Raw genomic sequence first — 21,711 nt, forward strand, 5'->3', positions numbered from 1 at the left:
ATCTTTCTACTTCTGTTAAATGTTGTGCAGCTAAAAAGGCTGCTGGATGTGTGAAAGTTTACTGTGTCCTTTTTTTCCCCCCTCCTTGTTATTCACACTGCAATTTTTTTCACTCTCCAAAATCTCCATTGCCAGTTTTGTTTTTCATAAATAAATATGCTGTTTTATTATGATGGTCTGTGAAAAGCTAGACATGCTGTACACAAATGCATACCAATGTTACAGAAGAAAGAAAAATCTGTTGTTATTCATTTCTGTCCTGTGTATGAAATACTGGGGCCATTAAAACTGTTTCATCAGCATTTTCTTCAGCAGTTGGCTGCAAATAGCTGGCATTTTTGGAAGGACAAATGCACATTATACAAATGGAACTTTTTAAACTTTGATCTCCCTCTATATGAGTTTTGAGCTTTTGCCCCATTTATTATTGTCTTTGAAAAGTCTTGATAACTCATGCAATCACAGTGAAGACAGTCCATTGACTTCCTGATAAATGCTGAAAGCTCTCAAGTTATAATTACTAAATTTACACACAGTAAAAGAAAGTGTCTGACCAAATCTGAAAAGATGTACCCATCTGCTTGCATGCCAACTTGTTACTGTTTTGGGATAACAGATAATTGACTCTCCCATATTACAAAAACATGAAAGATTTTCAGAGTGGCAGGGAGTAATCCATCAATGTCAGCAGGATTCCTACAGCTCTGAAAATCTATCCCTAAGGACTGGTGTTATCCAAACTGGAATTACAAGGCTTAGTGTAACAACATTTTACTCACCTACCCAAATACCTCTGCACTAATAACTCAGCAATGTATTCACCCTCATTCCTCACGCACAATTTTCTGTGTGCTGTTAAATTAACTGGGGCTGTTTGTTTCACACAGGTGGAAATGAATATCATCCTCTGCTTTCTGCATGACTGGATCAATACTAGCCTCCTTCATGAGGATGCACAGGTGAACATGGTGAAAAGGGTCAGAATGGAAGTGATGGGAAAGGAGAGACCTTCCCAGCCCTCGCTGTCACACCATTACTCAGTTTGCGTTATCTAAATCTACTTTTGGTGAACTTCTGCAAGCAAGGCTTGAGATACATATAATAATTACTTCAGGAAGAAAGTATAAGGTCTGTTGTTACATAGTTCTCTTCAGTCATGAGTTCAGAGATTCAGGAACAACTGTGAGGTGATTTAGGAACTTTGACATGAAGATAGATACAGAAATGTAAAATATTATCAAGAAAATTCAAAGGCAGATTTCATTAAATTCTGAATCCACTGTCTCCTTCCTTGCTATAAAAATTCATTATCAGCATGTTAAACCAAATGCCTTGTGTGCCAACATACATAAGCATGAGGAAATGAACTCAGGATTACAGAGGAGAACTGAATCTCCTTACTTAGGGGTGGGGAAACTTAAATTTCTTTCCTCTTCATCTCTACTCCCCAAGTTTAAAGGAACTAGAGAAAGAATCTAGCCTCCAGTCTTTGCCTTTTTCTTTTTCAGCTACATCTGGGTTATTAACGGAGCTGTTGCCCCTTGAGTTTAGACTGAGAATAAAGAAATTGTTGACAGTCTCATTGCTACAAGACTTCTTAGCAGTGAATCCAGTCCAGTTGAACACTATAGCAAGACTCAGTGAAAGATTCAAGATGACCTTAATTTAATTAAGCAAATAAATTCAATACAAAAAGATATATGGAAACATCAGAACAGCACACATCCAGAGACTTCTGGATTTAAGTCACAGTGGTTTAAAATCAGCAAGACAACCTTGTTCTAAATACAACTGAACATGAAATGGTCCAAACCAATATAATATACTGTCTGAAACAGCAGAGAACCTGATGTAATACCGCAGTCAAGTGTAAACACGTATTTTTCAGTCACAGTAGTTTTAGTCCCGGAGATGCCAGTAAGCTTCAACTATGTTAGAAGACCAAAGGTTAGAGACCGAGAAAAATATTTGCAAGCTTACAGGAGAAGTCAAACTTTCCCTCCTTCTCTTGAATAAATCCTTTACATACACTAAAAAAACCCTCCAAACAAAACACCACCACATGACAGTAATTAACTGTGAACAAGAAACAACTATAATTCCCCAAAATTTCAATTAAGAATGAATGCAACCTTTGTTATAATAAAGATTTTGCAAGTAAATTGGTTAAGCTGCAGCCATGTAATTAAATCAGTTAGCAGATTTCTTCACTCAGAACTTCAAATAGTCTTAAACCAAAATTTGCTGTTTTGCGTATTTATCGAGGGCTCAGTATTATTTGAGATCAATAACACAGTCTAGAATCTTTCTAAAAATGAAGCAATGTTAGAAAACAGGTATCAAAGTGTCACTTTGGGTTTTTAGTTGGGTTTTTCTCTGGTGGTTTTTTTTCCACACAGCTTTTCACAAATGCAGGTTTCAGAACTGAAGTACAGCTCTTACGCTCTCTAAAGAATCAACCAACTCCAGTGACTTGTTCTGCAAAGTTTCCTTCCTCCTTACTTTATGTCCAATGTTTTCATTGAGACAAAAATGAAAAGCCAAAACTCAGGTTAAACCTTTGTGCTAAGGATGCATAACTTCACTATTCTGTAATCCATATTAAAATGTGACCATGTGTTTCTGTCCTGTTGCAGAGATCAACAGCATCCCAATTTTATTACTCTGAATGAGTATATGAAAAAGTGTTACTCATTGAATTAATTCTTGAATTGTTGAGGATCACCAAAAGGGAGAGGAAGACACTAATGCTATTTAAGCAAAATATTTGAACTATAAACTCAAAAGCTAAACAAGCAGGCAGCTCTACACAGGTATTTAAAGGCTCTAAGAGATGGCAAGTCAGAAAACAGACCTTAAGAGTAAAATGTGTGTCTCAGCTTGGGAAGAGGAAAGAGAACAGAAGCAGTCATTAAACTATAAGGACTTTTTCTTAAATGCAAGACATTCTTCTAGGTAACTTGGAGGGACTGTGTTTTCAGAACACTGTGTTAGTAGCACTAATTTTGATTTCTAACTCCTTCAGATGAAACTTACTTTAAAGCATTGGGGGCACTGAGGTGGGGTGTGCATGAACAGACCAAACCAGAGGCAGACTTGGCCAAACTGACAGCTCACTATGCAACTGACACTGTTTAGTTTCAAGGTTTCAATTATGCATGGACAAGTTTTTCTGCTTTTAATACAGTGCATTAGAGCAGTAATCACAGGACTGCCTTATCATTTGTCCAGCTGAGTGAAATTTAATCTTATCTATTTTTTTTCCTTGCTCAGACTTGCAGTAAGAACACAGCAGTTGGCAAGCTGACACTGCTGTCAGTAGCTGAGAGTAATTGCTCTCAAATCCCAAGGGCTGTAAAACTCAATCCCTTCTGTTTTTGACAGTCAGAAACAGACATCTTCACTTCCATGAGTGACTGGGACTGATAAGGGAGAAGTCTTCTTCTGGGCAGAAGCTCTGGGAGAAAATGCAAAATTCAGAAAAAGATTGCTGCCAGTAAGAAGTTCGCCAGTGTTTTGATACAGGGGAGACACTTTTCAGGTCTAAACTACAGAGACTGCTAAAATTTACATTTCAAATCACATCTAGAGAAACTAAAGATGGGAGAGGAAAAGACAGAAAATGCTCTTCAGTTAGCCACAGCTTTATTTTAGTTGAAAGTCATGCATAACAGGAGACATTAGTGAAATAGTCAGAAATAAATTAACCACTTTAGTTCCAAATAGCCAAAATTTTCTATCCTCACATGTAGTATGTTGGGAGATATGGAAAAAGTAAGATACAGTTGAGTTTGACTTGACTTCGTATGCTCAGTATGCTGTTTCTTGCTTAGAACTGGATCTTCTGGTGTCATACAGGTGCAATCATTCATTCTGTTTTAGGACTTTATATGAAAAATTACACTTTTCTCACTTTTTCATGGTGCAAAGCAATAAAACCTTATTATTAATATGGCTGTACTCAGCTCAAGCCTCACTATGAGTTAATCCATCATTTGATTGCTGTATTTCTATTTGATATTTGAAGTTTCTGCAAGACTATTGTTTTGATGTGGTATCTCTGTACAATGGCAACAAATTTGAAAGTAATTCACATGTTCCAAAGTTATTTGGCAGTTTGTCATTGTCTGCTAATGCAAGTTATACATTAGAGACTGCTCCATTTCAATTTCTCTGTATTTTACTTTGCAGTGTTCTACTTTTCATTAGAGGTTAAGGATTCTCAAAGATCAGGGACAGAGAATGGTGAAACAAGGGACCAAGCAAGTTGTCTAGAAATCTTCCAGGAAGCCTGCAACTGGAGGTGCTTTAAGAAGATCCAGGATAGAGAGACAAAAACTATACAGAAGAATCACCTCTTTATGGAGCTCCACATAACCATAATCACAGGATATCACTTGAAAAACAATGCACATGGAAAAAATGACTGTGTGACATTTGTGTAATGCACAATTATATGTTAATACATTATTAAGCCACTTTCAGAGGTGGCCATGCTTATGTTAGCAAGAACTACAGCAAACCAGGAGTGAATTTGTGGATAACTTAGTGGTGGATACTGGGGACTCAACATCCATGTTAGATGCCTTCTGACAGTCCCAAAGTTATTCCACGTAGAAGGCCATGATATTTAGCTTTATGACCCTTGGGAAGAAATATGCTTTTGCCATGGATGCTCCTATCTTCAAAGGGAGATGCTTTCATTTGCCATTGAAGCCACTTCAGTTGCACTGTGCCACCACAGTACTGGTATTTGGGGGCTGACTTTTTCAGTTGGTTCAGACTGATGACAATTTATTTCTCCAACTGCCCCAAGGCAGTAAAAGAAGTCTTCCACGCTTGCATGGCAAGTCTACAAGATACTTTAGAGAGAAACAGTATCTGTGGTGGGGAAATGTTGTAATTCTGCAGTGTCATTAAATACCAGTGGCAAGCAGTGCTTGTTCTCCAGATTTTCTTCAGCAACTGTAACTCACACAAAAGAAGGGTTTATAAAAAAATCAATATGCTGTCCAGTACTATCAGTAAGCTCCCAAAGTTCAGAAGACTTTGCAACATATGGATTCTTCCACCGTGAGTATCTGTTGTATGCTTTATGTCCTCTGTAAGGCTGTGCATCAAGGTTTCTTTGTAAAATGCTTGTGTGTTGTAGCAGGGTTTTACAACACAATCTGATAGAGCTTAAAACCACAACTCGGTTATCTTTTTGTTCTGAGATGACCTTAGAAAAAGAGATGCCCATGACAGAACACAAACCTTTCATTTAATAAGCTCAGTAAGGATGGTATACTTATGAGGTTAAGATACTGTAAGGCCATTAATCTGTAGCAAAGATGTTTACAGAAAAATACCACGCTGTCCATTTTGCAACCATTCATATTTTTCCTGAATGTTGCCATATATGAATGTTAGAGGGGAAACTCTGACATATTTTGCTCCAGAGAGCTTGGAACTTGAATGGAGAAACTGCATGGGGATCTATCTACTTGTAAGATATGGAAAGATCAGCTACATGAACCTTCCTATATTTGAGACATCTTCCACTTCACCCGCTAAAATAATTAGAGGGATCACTCTATGTCATGATCGAGTGGATTTCTACAAGTACAGCCAGATGGGGATTACAGGGTGCAAAAATCAAACAATAAAGTCAATATACAAAGAAAAAATACAATTCACTAGGGACTTCCATATTTATGCAAAAAGAAACATAAGTAGTGTGGTGCAAACTGAGAAGCTTAAAAAACAAGAAACACCAACCACATGTCTCAGAAAGCATTATTAGTTTTTGACTCGCTCTGTAGAGATGCCATTTTCTTTATAGATAGGTTTAATTTTACTTTGCTCTTGTCACTAAGATAACAACCAAAAATCAGAAAGCTGTTTTGTTTGTGAGTTCCTAAGAACCAAAAAGTAATTAACATTGTTGCTTTGGAAGCAGAATACAAAGATAGAAAATGTGAAGTGTAACTTATTCCAAGCTGCATTTTATTGAAAAGCAGGATTTTATTACTATTAAAACCCCAAATCTCAGACTTAAAAAAGAAAAATAAGTAAAAATACAATAATTACATTATGAACATTTGCTATCTGGTTATAGAGACAAAATCAATTCAACCAGTGTCTTTATGTAGAATCACTAAGATAAAATAGCAGAATTTCCACAAATCATCAGAGGTGGAAACATTTTGCACCAATCTATCACAACATAACATCTGAGTCAACTTCTGCTCTCCCTACACTACTCAAAACCATGAGCAACTTTAAAGATGGTACCGGTGCTGAGTTGGATTAATATTATGTCAGTATGAAGGCAACCTGTCAGCTAAAGTTTTTTAACAAGCAATTGAAGGTTGAATGAAACCATAAAATAAGTGGAAACCGTCCCAAGACTTCATGTAGATAGATTTGAGCCACCTTATTCCTCTTGAAATATCAACAATCAAATAGTATGGGCAAAAATATGTCAATGGATTTTTTTTCCAGTTTTTAATTTCTCAAGAGCCTTCATGTCTGGATATTACTCTCCATAGTGGAAAGACCAGGTAAAGTCTCACAAATTGAGGTATTTACCCAAACTTCTAAGCAAGAATTTGATTTTAATACTATTTCCTTTTCCAGTTCTCCAGCGAGAACTGCTATAATATGGGACTTCCAATAACTGTTTTCAGTAGACATCCTTAAGGGAGAAAAGTCAGAAAGGACAGGATCTAGCCTCAGGACAGAAGACAAATCAGGTTTCCATACGCTGACAGGACCACAAATATAAAGACCATGAGGTTCTTTTCCCTTGTGAACGTTTGAGTACACAGAAGAAAATGTGTTCATTTTTTTACTTACCCCCAATCAAAGATAACAAATTGAATTAAAAAAAAAAAAATAGATGCAATTAATTTCTACCTCAATCTGGGTGGCGTTGTCATGTCCCTCTTCAAGCAGTAAGTCCGTGAAACCCCCTGGCTCAGAGGAATCCTGTCCCATGCTAGCTCTGTTAGTGTCGACTGACTTGAGAGATTCTGAGTGCCTTCTCCACCTGTGGCTGCTTACATGTGAATCCACTAGCACATTTTCCTCCATTCCAGGGAAGCTCTGAACAACTTCATAAAACACACCTGTTTGACCAAAAAAGAAAATCAACAAAAAAATCAAGAGATTAAGTGAGTGGAACTTTGGTTTACTAATCATAATTGAAAACCTAAGAATGGTAATTGTTTATAAATGTTTTGAACAACTCCACAGAATAGTCATTTACATATCTGATAGAGTTTCAACAACAACAACACAGGATTTTAAAACAACAGGTAACATATTATACTTCTCCAAATGTCAAGAATTTAGACTGAGTTTTGTAGACTCCTCTAAACATTCTAAGTGTTTTCTTTTCCTGCTTATTTTATGCCTGGGAAAAGTTTGCCCTGTAACTTTTGTAACTTCAATAGTTTCCTACTCACAGCTGTCACTTTTCAAACTAAAATAAATCTAAGAAAAAAAAAAGGAATCAGTTAACCAGCTAAAAAAACAAAGGTAGAAGAGGCAGAGAAACACTGGTAGGGATCAATTAGCTTTTGCTGCTGATTTTATGTAGAAACAGCTTGGAGGCTACAGTAAAAGGCAAATAAACATTATGAGAGGCATGAATTTCTCATAAACACCTATTCCAGTGCAAAAAATAAAGCTGCACCATCATATAAGTGATAAATGTGAATGATGTGTGAAGTCTGCAGACATCCACTATATCCCCTGTAAAGGGCAAGCAGTTGGGTGGTGCGTTACGTGTTCCTTTTGGACTTCATTCATGCTTATTCATAACCTTTTCATGATAGTAAAACTATCACCAAGACAAAACCACAAATTCTTCAGTAGTTTCCAGTTTGCCCAATTCAAAATTAAAAAAAAGGCTTTTTTTTTTTTGTTGTTTCACTTGGCACCATCAAGAGAGTGTAATTTTGTATACTTGGCACTAAGTATACACATGCTTTTTATGTTGTCTTTGGGTCTAAAAGGAGAAGAGTAGAGGGGTGCTCTGTGCCTTTCATATGCTCGGAAGAAGGGAATCCTGTTTAAAAAGCTGTATCTTGAGAGTTTTAAATGAACTCTCAAGTTCATTTAAGTTAAAGAAAAATTCTGAAAAGATAGAATGGGAAATAAATTATTTGTAGAAATATTCCCATTGCCTCTGCTTGGCAGAAGATTCTGAAAAAAGGAAGGTACCAATTCCAAGACCCTTACTAAGCACTGCCTATGTTGTCTGGGTACAGGAAAGATGGAAAAATAGAAAATTACCCATCAAAAATGTAAATAAAATGCAAGATTTTCCTGTATCAGAGCATGAACAGGTAGAGGAACCATGGATAGAGGAGAAACTACCAGACACTGCTCGTGACAAACCCCAGACAGTTACAGTACAGAGTCTCTAATATGCTTTAGGATTTGTGTGGTTCCATTTTTCTATTGAATTACCCAACATCTACTAAACATATTTCCTGAGTATTTGATCACTCTCAACTGCACTGAAATTAATGTGATCCAAAGGTACTTTGTCACCTAGAGAAATGAGATTTAAGAGATGCCAAATAAACAATCTCAGGCCATAGCTTTTCTCAGACCCAAGTAACCAAACTTCTTTTCTTTTAATTGATGGCTGTTTGAAACCTGTTTCCTTGCATTTCTTAAAAGCCTTAGAACACTTGTTTTCAACAAATTGCCACTGCATTCCCTGTTTTATCAAGCAAATAGCTGTCAGATGCAGAGGGACAGCTCAGTAGATGAACTGACTTATTCCTCCACAGTCCTTATCGAAATCTATTCTAAGCTGCCATCCCTGCTTCAGCTTGCAGGCACTCTCCATGTTGTTATGGGGATATGGGGACATGAGTATTAGAAAGCTGACAGACACGGCAAACTTCCCAGATAGAATTGCAGATAGGAGCTTTCTGTCTGTGATATGCAGAGCCTGAGGCTCTGTCTGTGAAGGCAATGTTTGCCCTCCTGCTGCAGCCGAGTCTACGGTACTGATACACCTCAGCACCTTTTGCAAAGCACAGGAGCATCAGATACCTATAAACAGAGGTCTCAGGCCACAGTGTAACAGCTACATGTCTGCAAGACCTCAACCACTTCTTCTCAAGCATCATTCCGAGCTGCCCTTAGTGGCTCAAAATCCACATTCATAGAGAGACAAAAAGCATCTTTATCCCCATTTTGCACTCCCTCTGCAGCCTGCTCTTTCTATGGCTAACAATCAACATGTTGAGGCAATTGCCTAAATTAGCAAATGGAAAATATGAATATCAGAGGAGGATGTGAAATCCTACTCCTGTCAGGCTAAGCCTCACCTGTAAATAAATGCATTTTACTATATTGTCCCACATGCTGAATAGAAATGAACGTAGTTGCTAAGCTTTAAGGTGTCATAACATAAACTGCTTTTAAAAATGACAATATAGTGCTGGAGAGAAGAGGATAAACACATTGGGCTATATTGGCTTGGAAATTCTACTTATTTTTCCTCAATAATTTTCTTTCCTGGTAATATTACATCATGACATCTGCAAAATTTGATGTGGGCCATTCTCCATTAGAAAAACTTATTATATCATCAGTGAATGACTTTGTCATGTTTCAACTGTTTTGATGATGTGATATTTCTCTTGAAACATGTTACTGCTGTTACCTCAATAAATAGTATTTTACAGTTACTAGCTCTGCCTGCATAAGGAAGCTTTAATATCATCTAACTATATCCAGAATGCACTACATCCCTCTAAATTTAATAGTAGCAAGAATGAATGGAAAAATTGATAAATGTTTTCAGTTTAAAACTAGTCTTTGGGGTTTTTTTTTTCCAGTGTTACCAGACAAAGCTTCTACTGGTATTATCACTACACTCATTAACCACTCTGAACTGGTCAAGTGGGGTTACTGAAGCTACAAAGTGAGATAAAGTCTGGGTGTGTTTTCAGGGAATAAAGAGAGAAATTTACTGTGGGCTTTTTCCTTCATTAAACCTTTTCCTTGAGCTACTGGGGATGGAGAGAGAAAGATGATGGGCTTGGCCAGACCAGCATTGACACAACCTGGTTTCCCTGGTTTATCCCTACAGATCCCTAATGCTGAGAAAGAGACATTGTTTTTTGGTTTTTTTTTTAAATGACCTGAACAAGGTGATTTCCTTTTATGCAGATATAATTTAAATATACACATTCTCAGATAGATAAATTAATTTTCAAGTTCTAAATGCATGTGGCTTCCTAAAATTCCAATACTTTACAAATTAGAACTATTTCATGCTTCTGATTAAAACCTCTTGTAGTTAATAAATAACATAAAAGGCATTTTAGAGGAAATGTACCAAAGTATTATACTCTTATCTGTTAGATCTCAGAGCTTGCACCTAACTAACATTGAAGGAGAACTTGTCACTCAAATCATTTGAAAAGCAGCCAAATGTTGTAATACCTGATTAATAATAAAATCATAACATTGGCAAACAGATGTGTAGTAACTTGTTCAACTTGCATAAAAAGAGACTCAGCTACAATAAGCCTTGAAATCTGTTGATGTTGCAACTACAGTTTTCAATTGATGTATGCAAATCACAAGAGTATTATATATAGTGGTGTTACTGGCATGCAAATACCTCAGTGAGAAAGTCTGGATCACTGCTAATATACTGTTGTATTTTGGAAGCAGGAAAAAAATGGAGTACAGGTCTTTCTAATGAGTATGTAATTGAGCTGGTATCTTGGTCTGATTCTTCAGCTCTTGCACTTGAAGTTTTGATCGAATTAGCAATGAAAATCTTTACATCTGCTGCTTCTTTTGCCCTGGTGTTAAGTTAAAATTTAAGATTTCAACTCTGTGTTGAACAGAGCTAGAGAGGCTGGGAGGTGGGGAGTAAGGGAAACACATCTATAAAAAGCTTCCACTGCTTTAAGAGTATTTGTAGTTAATGACTGACTATGGGCAAGTTCAGAAACTCCTGTTGCAGTTGGCTGGTTCAGCCCTTTTTAGTCAATGTGATTGATCAGAATTGCCACCAAAGGCTTTAAGGGAATAAGAGCATAACTCAGATGAACTGGAAAGGCATATATTGAATATTTAGAGAGAAAACTGAGGAAGGGGAATGCGGGGAAAGTATAGATAAACTGACTTTCACTCACATCTGAGCTTCAAATTTCCCTCTGTACAAGTTTACATGCTCACAAGAAAAAGTCTTTTAAAAGATTTTGGAATCTATTACCAAAACAACTATGTATCCAGATTATAGCTTTTTGACTACCTTAGTTAGCAATTTAACAAATAGTAAGCAAGCTTTTAAATTGTATTAAGCTAACCTAATGGATGATACAGGACCAAAACTTGTATTTTCTTGTACATCAGGACCTGACTTTTGCAGCAGCTCTGCCACAGGAAGATCTGTGTCTTGGGCTACAAAATCCAAAGAACTTAACATGTAATTAACATAAATTAACATAAATCAATGCTTAAAATGGACAACTGAATACGTTGAGGAGTTTGTCTACTTCAATATTGTGAATTATGCAAGCAGCTCTTAAAGACTGGAAGTTAGGACTGGGCTATACAAAATAAGATTCATTGAAAGGGAAGAAGCCACCTGACTACGTTGGAGCAATGGGGTCTCTGCTTTGCCAAGGCTGCCTTTAAACAAAAAGGGGAAAATTCTAAGTAAATAAAACCAAAACAAAACCAAAAGAGACTGGTAAGTAAGATAGCTCTGATTTAGAGGGGAAGTCTGGTCTGCATAATTTTATTTAGAATGATGATCTAGTTCTCACTTTACAAGAGAAGAGAAACATTCAAAATGTTATGGATAGCAATATCACTAAAGGAGAAAGAAACCTTATTTTGAAACAAATGCAAATAAGTAAATACTTTACTACTCATTCAACTGTTTTTGAGGCTTTTCCCCCCCATTTCCATGAGGTCAAACACAGATTTATGGAATATTTTAGCACATCAGAATTTCAGAGTTGCCTTTATGAAAAGCATGTGTTAATTACATTTCATGATTGCACATATTTAGGCCAACTCTTCAATTTGACTAATTTCATAAATGCACCATAATCAACACATCTCTCTCTTTTTTTAAAGCTCAGAAATACTCACACACTGAAACCTTTATTCAACAGATTGTTTGTGGAATATAGAGTCGTTTTTCTAAATCTGCCACAGATCAAATGCTAGCAGAATCAAATATCTAATACACAGATTTATTCAACAAGGAACTGAAAATACCATCATACTCCTTTTAAGTAACTTTCTATAGCCCATCTCATGAATCCTCATTTCCACTATGATCATTTCATTAGTAAAGTTGACAAACCAACAAGTGTTGGTGGAAAATGGGAATACTGGACCCATGAAGTGATAAGATTCTTCAAAACATAAACATTCTTGTAAAGGATTCAAAGTAGACTGGTCATATACTGTATGCCCAATATCATGGCAAATCAATCATACTTCTCACAAGAAGAATTTCCCTTTGAAATTATTTCTGCTTAAGAACAAGTCAACACTATGAGGATTCCTTTTTCTGTTGCACCTGATTCATGAGGCTAGGAACAATTCCATCTTTCTGACCTTAATTTAGGAAAGAAATGAGATACATTTGACTTTCAATATGTCCATGATAATGACAGGGTAAATTTCTTAACAAACCCATAATAACATGATTTGTAAAAATTATCCCACAGTGACAATTAGTGCATAAATAGCTCTGTCAATTTGGATCATTTTGATAAACAAAAGCCCACATCCTAATATTCTCTTTTTAAAGCTTGACTGACACTGACAAAGCAATTGTAATATTATGTGGGAGAATGATGCTTAAGATGGATGCTATTTTCACTAAATAGGAGATGAGAATTCGTGTGGCCTGAAAGAAGATTCAGAGATAATGATAACAAAATACTGACTAATGGCAGATTATGGTCACAGTACCAAAACTACTGCTGTAGAATGTCATGCTCAGAACCATAAATACTGTCTGTAATAAAAATATCATCTTGATGCATATTTTTATTGCAATTATAGTTGCTAAGACTTGTGTCCAATATGGAGTTAGTATCAATAAATACTGAGGCAGGCAAATAACATAACTGGTAATTTCATTCCGTGTGCATGTTATCAACAATATGAATTCAGGTTTTTTTCCCTTCTCAACCTCTTTCTATTCAATAATTATTGTTCACCACCAAAGGTGGTCCCAAAGAGCATATTACTGCACTTCTAGAACTTCATCACAGCTGTAACTGCTGCAAGGTTTTTGTTCTGGTTTGCTTTAAATTGACTGATTTACTTTCATTTTGCAATTACTTATGTAATCATACTGGCAAATTAAAATTGTATTAGTGAAGTCAGGAGTCCAAGTCCCTGGTAACAGTACTGTAACTTTGATTAGCATACATCAACACTGAGGAAATATTGTCTGATGCCAGCTTCACTCATACTCTCCACATACATAAACACAATAATTCAACATGTACATTGAATCTATAAGCAACGCAATTGTAGATTTATAATGTACTATGGATTTGTTTTGCTACTTTTCCTGTCAGTTCCACTCAGTAACCAAGACATAAGTTTATTGCTAACTGGATGCAAACAGAACAAAACAAAACAAGCCCAGACAACTCATGCATCAAAGGCAGCTTGCAGTCTTGAAGATGCTGGGCAATAAAAGAAGGGGAAGAGAATTTTGGTCAGTGAACAGTGGTATCAGTTATCATTAAAAAAACTAACCTACATCAAGATTTTGAAGCCATTACAGCAAGAATAATTAAAAAGGAAAAAAGATGTATTATCATTTGACTTGCTTAAATTTTGTTATACACTCTGTCTACATGGAGCTGCTTTCACAATCAAGGTTTAAACAGTAGCAAGAGTGTAGGCAATGCCAATGGTAAGAAAAATGGAAGGCATAGAGCATTTCACATCTACCTGGCTCTTACATGTCTCATGCGCATCTGCATCCCCCAGACCTCTTGTATTCCTTTTCAAACAGTAAAAATATAATTATGTTTATGCTAACAATGCACAGTATAATCCTTTATCACAGCCCTTCTCTTCCTGAGACAACAGACAAAATCACTTTGTAAGGAAACCACAGAAAGTACAGATGGAATTGATTCTAGTTTAGCCCTTTCTTACAGAAGAAGCAGCTCTAATAGGCTTAGATACCATGGCAAATTCAATTTTAGTACTATTCATCATCCCTATTAACAAAAAAACCCCTAAAAAAATAGAAAAGCCAGAATTGTGCAGTTCTGATTTAATTTAAAACTTCATGGATATACTGTTACTCAGGTGATATTTCCTAGAGCTTTCGAGTGGATCCGGTCAGAGAGCTGGACTTCATGGAATGCATGAAAGATTCAAACCCGTGCTATTAGTGCCCATCTAAACTCAGTATACAATGCACAGCTGAAATGGTTTCTCTGATAGAAAATGTGTCTTTCTCATTCTCCCAAAGTTTTTCTTGTCTTGGCTGCTGTATCTTTGGTATAGCTTCAATTCATATAGTTTTGATCTTTGCTAAACATACAGCCATTGTTTAAACTCTGTCCTTTGAACAGTGTAGATTTAAGCCTACTCAAAGGAATATTTCCTGGTTTTCCCTTTTTTCCCCTCTTTTCCAGAACAAAATTTGGCATTATAGAAGGGAAGCCTAACACTCCTGATCTCAACTGACTAGCAGAACAGAGCTGCTTCCTGATACACTGAACAGTGCTGGGATTCTTCATTCTGGTCTTTTCCTTTCAGCTACCCATATTCAGCATGATTAACACCACTTAATGTTTGCACACCGTAAAAACAGGTTTCATATCTACATTCTCAGTAGCATGTCTAGTAATTATTAGTAATACAGAAAGCTAAGTGTACCTAGAGGAATATTTATCACATACTACATTTCTGCATAAAGGAAAAGGAAGTATAGCTGTAATGTTCTATTCTTATGTCCCTTGTACACAACTCAAAATATTAACCCTTGCATTTTCTTTTGGATTATCAAACTACAGTATAGAAAAGCACGAAGGGAACAGGTTTTAAATTATCTGAGGTTTTCTGATTAACCATTGCAGCAATGACAAAATGTGTATTTTATGCATCTTCTGTCCAAACCTCCCTATATCACAAACCCTTGCTAAACCACAAAATTATTTGTGTAAAAATCAACATGAAATAAAGAATTCAACAAAAAAATGTCCTGCCAAGAAAAATGGAGATCTCTCTATAATATTCTATTTATATGTATGTCCTTGTTTTTCCAATCTAGATTCTAGTTTTACAGAGAATACTAACACCAACTGTACCTCATTTAAACACAATGGGGGAAAAAGTTTATTAAGTCTCTTTTTTATAGTCAATGACTGGATTACAATATGATTGCTAACATCAGAGAGTGATTTAGAGCTGTTTCAAATCTGTCCACCTCACAGTTCCAATTTGATGACATCTTTCTTTTCCCTGAAGGATGTAGGAGACCTGTGCAACCCAAACAACCTGATGATGCCAGGGTCATGGTGAGGCCAGGTGTAACCAGAAAGAGCAAGCAATCTATTCAGCTAGAATAGGTGCTCAGAAATAGATATGCACAGATATCAAAATGATAAAATGGAGTTAAAAAGTTAGATGGACAATTCCACAGACATTCATTAGTCATCAGGACTAATTTCTGTTTCTGGGCAGCAGAGAAAAGCACAGAAAAATGAACTAGTCATTCCTAATTTGAGCTGCAGCATATGTCAGAAACTCTTTTTGCATGATGTGCCGAGGGAGAAGACAGCAAATATCTGGGATGTATCAAACTGTGTTAGCTTGGCTAATTTATGCCCTTCCCAGCAGTTAGTAGCAAATGCAACTTTGGTAGAAGATTTGTCTTCAGTTTTAGCCTGAGGAAATGCCAGAGGCTAAGACAGATGCAAGCCCATCACTTGAAAAATGCATTAGCACAGACAGCACTAGTCTTTTTGTAGTGTGCAGAGGAAAAAAGCAGCAATTCCAGAGACATTGCTCTGGCCAAGACAATATTGGTTAGCTCTCCACAGGCCTGTCACTCACTGGTGCTGGAGCTGCATCAGAGGGTAATTGGCTTCCTGGGTAGCCCTGTCAGGCTGACTTTGAGTCAAGCACAGGGATCAATGTCAACATTCACACCAAAGGCAACCATGCTGGAATTGGTGGTTCAAGCAAACAGATACAGAGAGGAAAACAAAGCTCACATATCAACACAGTAAAGCTACCCATACATTCATGTGTATGCAACATCACCTCACAGGCATAGACTAAAATCTGAGCAGCATGGCACAGTGGAAATAAGAGAAAAAAAGCAGAACACTACCTCATTGAGTACAACAAACATTGATGGACTCGCAGACCAAGGTCCTCCTGTCTTCATCGGGAGTGCCCAACAGGCAGTAATCATGTTTTTAACAAGTTTGTCTGCAAACAGCAACAAACTCCCAAACCCCTTGCTGGGTCCTAGCTCATTTCTTGCTGAGTCTGTGGCAGTGGGCCAATATACAGCCAACATAAAAGGCAACACTGCTCAGAACTCAAACCAACCTGAACACCATCAAACAAGGAAGAACATACAACAGAGCCGAGGCATGACCAAAACATGGCACGTTTTTCCTCCTGTGTCCTCAGTTCCCTCTGCACCCCTCACAGGAGTAGAAGGGAAGGGGTTTATGGTATTAGATGTTTCACAGATGTTTCTCAACATCTGGCCGTTGCCCAGAAAAGTGTAGTGGGGAATGCAATAGTATCTAACACTACAAGAGCTGAAGAGAAAAGCTGCATGACTTTTCTTCCAATGTGCTGGTAAGAGAGAATTTTTATATGAGGGGAAAATTAAAATTTACAGCTGTTTATGGAGACATAACTTGGGCCTGCCTTCAGCTCAGTGATAAATGTACAAACTGATTTCAGGCAGAACTTAAAATTCAAAATCCTTAATTTTCATTATGGATGAAATAAGGAAATTTTAACTCTTCTTCGTTGTGAAGGTTTCCTAGACCAACAGAGATTCAGAATTTAAAAAGATTATGCAAGCTGTAAGTAAATACATTGATCATTGAACTAATTTAATAAAAAGTTCTGGCTTAGGGTCAGAACTCACTGCACCACGGTGACAAGACAGGGTTTTCATAAAACGTCCTGCAAAAAAGCAAAAGTATTAAATTGGTATGTTCAAACATGGAGTTGCTCCAAGGGTCAGGAAAAATAAAGATGCTCTCACTGAGCTTATGTGGTAGGGTTAAATGTTTAGGTCAGAAATGATTGAGAAATACATTCAATGTTAGTACTTTAAAAGTCTCAAAATACCTTTGATCTAATTTTCTTGTCTTTACAGATACACTGAGTTATGCTTACTGTGTTTTATTCTTGAGTTTTTTTCTGTAGAGATGGAACAGTCAAGAAATGAGAATAATAGTTTTTTTTTTTCTTAAAGAAAAGCTTTAAGCTTGTCTCAATATCTCCGCATCCTCAACCCACAACTGCTGTTCAACTTAGAATTTCTCTGTATATTTACCCAGTTCTTTAACTCCTATCTCTTTTTTTCCTAAAGAATAGTACAAAACTTTAAAAAACACAATCTATTGCCCTCCATTTTCATCCATATGCATTAAGGAGCTATTTTCAGGACTTTAAGAACACAATAGTGATTTTAAACAATAAGGGCTTCAATCTAGCCCAATGCAGTAAGTCAGTAACGTAGAGATGGGCTTCTGTAAGACCAGCCACTAGAGAAGTCAGAACCTTTCAGCTTTCCAGGAGGCACAAGAGAAAACTAAGCAAATAGGGTAAATACATATGATATAGAGACAGATTCTATAAAAGGAATCACAAATGTACTATGCAAGTCTGGGTTACTTAGTTTTTGAGAATATTTTTGCATAACAACTCAATGGATGCTTCACTTTTGCTACCTGTAAGATACAGATAACGATACTGGTTTTGTCTGTTAAACACATTCCGTGTTACTCCTAGCAAGCACTAGAAAATAGCTCTGTACTATCTTACTATTCAAATGCCACTGTTTATTTCTTCCAGAATATCTGTTACTGTGCAGGGACAAACTATTTCCTCTCTTATCAAATGAAGATTAACTTTGTCACTGAAATTAAAATAGCTCTAAATGCCTTCATCTTCTTTTCAGGAAAAAAAAGAAATCTCATTTGAGCTTAATCAGGAGATCTTCTGGAGAAAAACATCATGTTTCTAGCACACTAATGGGAGGAAATTAGAGCAGAGACTGTTCTTAAGCTCTGGCACAAAATCTGCATTGCTAGACTTGATGTTGGAACAAAAAAATATCATACATTAAGGAGAAATTGTTATAGATATGTATTTAAAGTCAAATAACAGCTATATTAAACCTAGCAAGAAGCAGAGACATAAAAATAAGAATTAAGCCCATTAGATATATGAATGACACTCTTTGTTTGACAGAAAAGAAATAATCCTTTTGAAAACTGACAGAGATATTGGGGAAACAGACAGGAAATATTGCATCAATCTTGAAACTTGTCAAAGCAATGAAATTATCTAGCAAATGTTTAATTGGACATCCCAATATATGGAGTATTGAATATTGCCTTTGTCTTTTCCCAAAAGATGGACAAACTAATACTGAGGATTGTGCAGATACAGGGAGTAAAGTGCAAGAAGGGTATTTTTCACAGTTAAGTAACCAACAGGACTGGAAGGACTCAGCTCCTATAAAGGGATTTTACAGTTTAGATGCATAGTTTTTTGTATAGATTACATTTTACATCATTTACATATGCTTCCATTGTACCTAAATAAAAAGGGGAAACTGCATTGTCAGCATCGACTTTTAACATACGGGACTTCCGTGGAGCTTAAGTATTTGGATAGATATGTTCTTGGCAAAGATTGAATAAATGTGGGGTTTTGTCTTTATGATACACCATCCAGTTCTACCACAATATTCCCAAGAAAAACATTAACAGCTTTGCAGCCCTCGCATTGTAGCCCCTCCTACTTCATCTGTGCATTTTCTTAAGGAGGCGGCAGAGGTGGATACCGCCACACTGCAAAGCACTTGGTGTTTTGGAAGCTGTGCAGGGATGAGACAGCTCGAATGACATCACTCTACACTTTTGAAAGGACAAATTTACAACTCTGTGCCTGTGCTTTTCTAAGTGGAAGATGGGACATTATGTAATGTGTAGAGATCATTACACATTGATCATCACATGAAGAGGACGTTATTTTACTTTTCGTAGGGTAAAGAACAAAGGCAACACACAGGACAGCATGTGCTTAAGTGCTTTGGAGGGGCTTATTTTGTAAATGAAGCTGAGGTTAAAGTGGCTCAGATTTGGTAGATATGGTGGCTTAGAAGCATATGTGTTAAAAGAGCTGAAGGGATGGTTCTGTGAGGAAGAGACCTTCTTCACAAGAAGGTTTGTTTCCTTCTTGGGTAATCACTATGGTGCAGAACACAAACAATTCCACTCAGCCATTTGCTCAAGATGTTCCTCAGGTTATTATCACTGCTTAGAAGGCAAAGATGAAAGAGGCATAACGATGAAATGTCTGGAAATGAAAGTATAGTAGATTGAAAAAGTTTTTGGATACAATGACATTTGAACGTTTACCTCCTTTTGGCTTATTAATCAAAGATAGGAATACTCCAGGTACAGAAAGATTTGGGAAAATAAGTCTGCCAAAGTGTGGCCTATTTTGTTAGACAGAGACTGATATATCTGTAAAATGTACTTGAAAAATCATCTGTGTTTCTTCTCATTCTACCCACTACAGATTTTATCCCCAACAAGCACATAGTAATGCTGTCTTAACATGCTTTCTTTTTCCCCTTTCCAAGTGAAGCACAGTGTTAGCAGTCAGCTACGATTCACCATACATTGTCTTGGAGACTCAATGACAAGAAAGCACTAGTTGCACAAAAAGATGTCTTTTACAGATGTCTTATATTTCTGTGTTAAAGCATCTTGCTGCCAAGGTTTTAACCCACAGACTGGCTGACAGCCCATTCAGAACCACAACAGCCACAGTGAGGTTTGGAAACCAGTTCTTGACATCTTGCAACAGGGAACTAATCCAACAACTGCTAGATTTCATTCAGTGTTGTCTGTACAATGCAAAGATTTACCTGATTCCTGGACAGAATATTACCCTAAAATCATGCTTAAATTTCTCAAGAACATATGCATATTCATTTTGGTTTTCTCCCTAACTAGCTCAATGTAGAAAAGCAGCAGAGTGCAAACTCTACCTCTGTACCACATATATTCACACTGTCAAACCACTTACATCTCATGCATTCAGTTCATCATTTCAGTGAACTGAAATGGGACTATAACAGTCTCTAGAATCACGTTCGATAGGGCTGTCAGATTCACTCCACTAAGGAGTTAATCTTAAATTAATCCATCCTTTTGATGAATATTTACTGTGTTTCTCAACCTATAATGTGGGCTTGTTTAGCCTGAAGAAAAGGAGATTGAGGCGAGATCTTGCCACTCTCTACAACTACCTGAAAGGAGGTGGTAATGAAGTTGGGGTTGGCCTTTTCTCCCAAGTAAGGTGGGGTCAGTCTCTTTTCCCAAGTAACAAGCAATAGGAGAAGAGGAAATGGTCACAGATTGCACCAGGGGAGATTTGGATTAGATACTAGGAAAAAATATTCACCAAAAGGGTTTTCAAGTATTGAAATAGTCTGCCCAGGAAAAAGGTGGAGTCATCATCCCTGGAGGTATTTAAAAGACATGTAGATGTAGTGCTGAGGGATGTGGCTTAGTGGTGGACATGGCAGCACTAGGTTAATGGTTGGACTTGATAGTCTTAAAAGTCTTTTCCAACCTAAATCATTTATGATCCTATGATTTACTCATGCAGAGAAACAGCTGAGGCACTACAGATATATAATTCATATCATAAATTACCATTTCCTCAATATCTAGGTGTCCTGGTCAAGTGACTGCTAGGCTTGCATGAGTTGGCTGTCCTTGTGCAGGATGTCCCACAGACCTATCACTTCCAAATCCACTGCAGTTAACAGACTTAGCCAATTTTTATCTTCAGATAAATGCATGGATTAGGCTGTCTAGTGATAAAGGATGCAGTCAGGCTCAGTCAACTAAAAGACTGGCAGACAAAAGGTCCCCACCTTACTAAGAGCTGGCTTGGCCACCTTTCTTCCCTGCCTGAGCAGCTCACTTGTGCTGCTTTCCAATTTCAATAAGTATGTACTCACTGCAACAGAATTATCTCTCAAAATTCAGAGTAAATTGTTTTTTTCTTAAATCAGGGCTTTTGACAGTTCCCTTGGACTTTACAAACTGTCTGACCGTCTTACCCCCTCTCTTTCTCATTAGGCTTCCATATTTTCTGGAATAACTTTGAGTGGGATACCTTTCTAGGATATGGAAGACCTCTTGCAGAGTAAAGGGAGCCTTGAGCTTTTTGCCCCACTTCCCTGAAGAAAGCATAACCACTAGAATGCTACAGAAATACAGGACACCAGTACTTGGGTTTAGAAGACAAACTTAAGAGCTTTTTTCATTTCTTGCAAAGACCAACTGCCACTCTCAGAAGTGCACTGCACACGCTGGATCCTGAGCCAATTAGGTCTCTTCTTGCTGCCCTTAACTGAGCAGCTAACCCCAAGAAAGAAGGAGGATTCCAGATACATGA

General features: G+C 37.1%; 1 protein-coding gene across 1 annotated transcript in view; it reads right to left on the reverse strand.

Annotated features, from left to right (window-relative positions):
- PLXDC2 (plexin domain containing 2) overlaps window positions 1-21,711 on the reverse strand; it is a 250,410-nt gene that overhangs the window by 124,178 nt on the left and 104,521 nt on the right. The window contains exon 2 of the mRNA XM_061997126.1: window positions 6,901-7,112. Within this exon, the coding sequence (XP_061853110.1) occupies window positions 6,901-7,112 (212 nt within the window). The remainder of the gene's footprint in view (window positions 1-6,900; window positions 7,113-21,711) is intronic.

This window comes from Colius striatus, chromosome 5 (assembly GCF_028858725.1).
Source record: "Colius striatus isolate bColStr4 chromosome 5, bColStr4.1.hap1, whole genome shotgun sequence".
NCBI classification, from domain to species: Eukaryota; Metazoa; Chordata; class Aves; order Coliiformes; family Coliidae; genus Colius; species Colius striatus.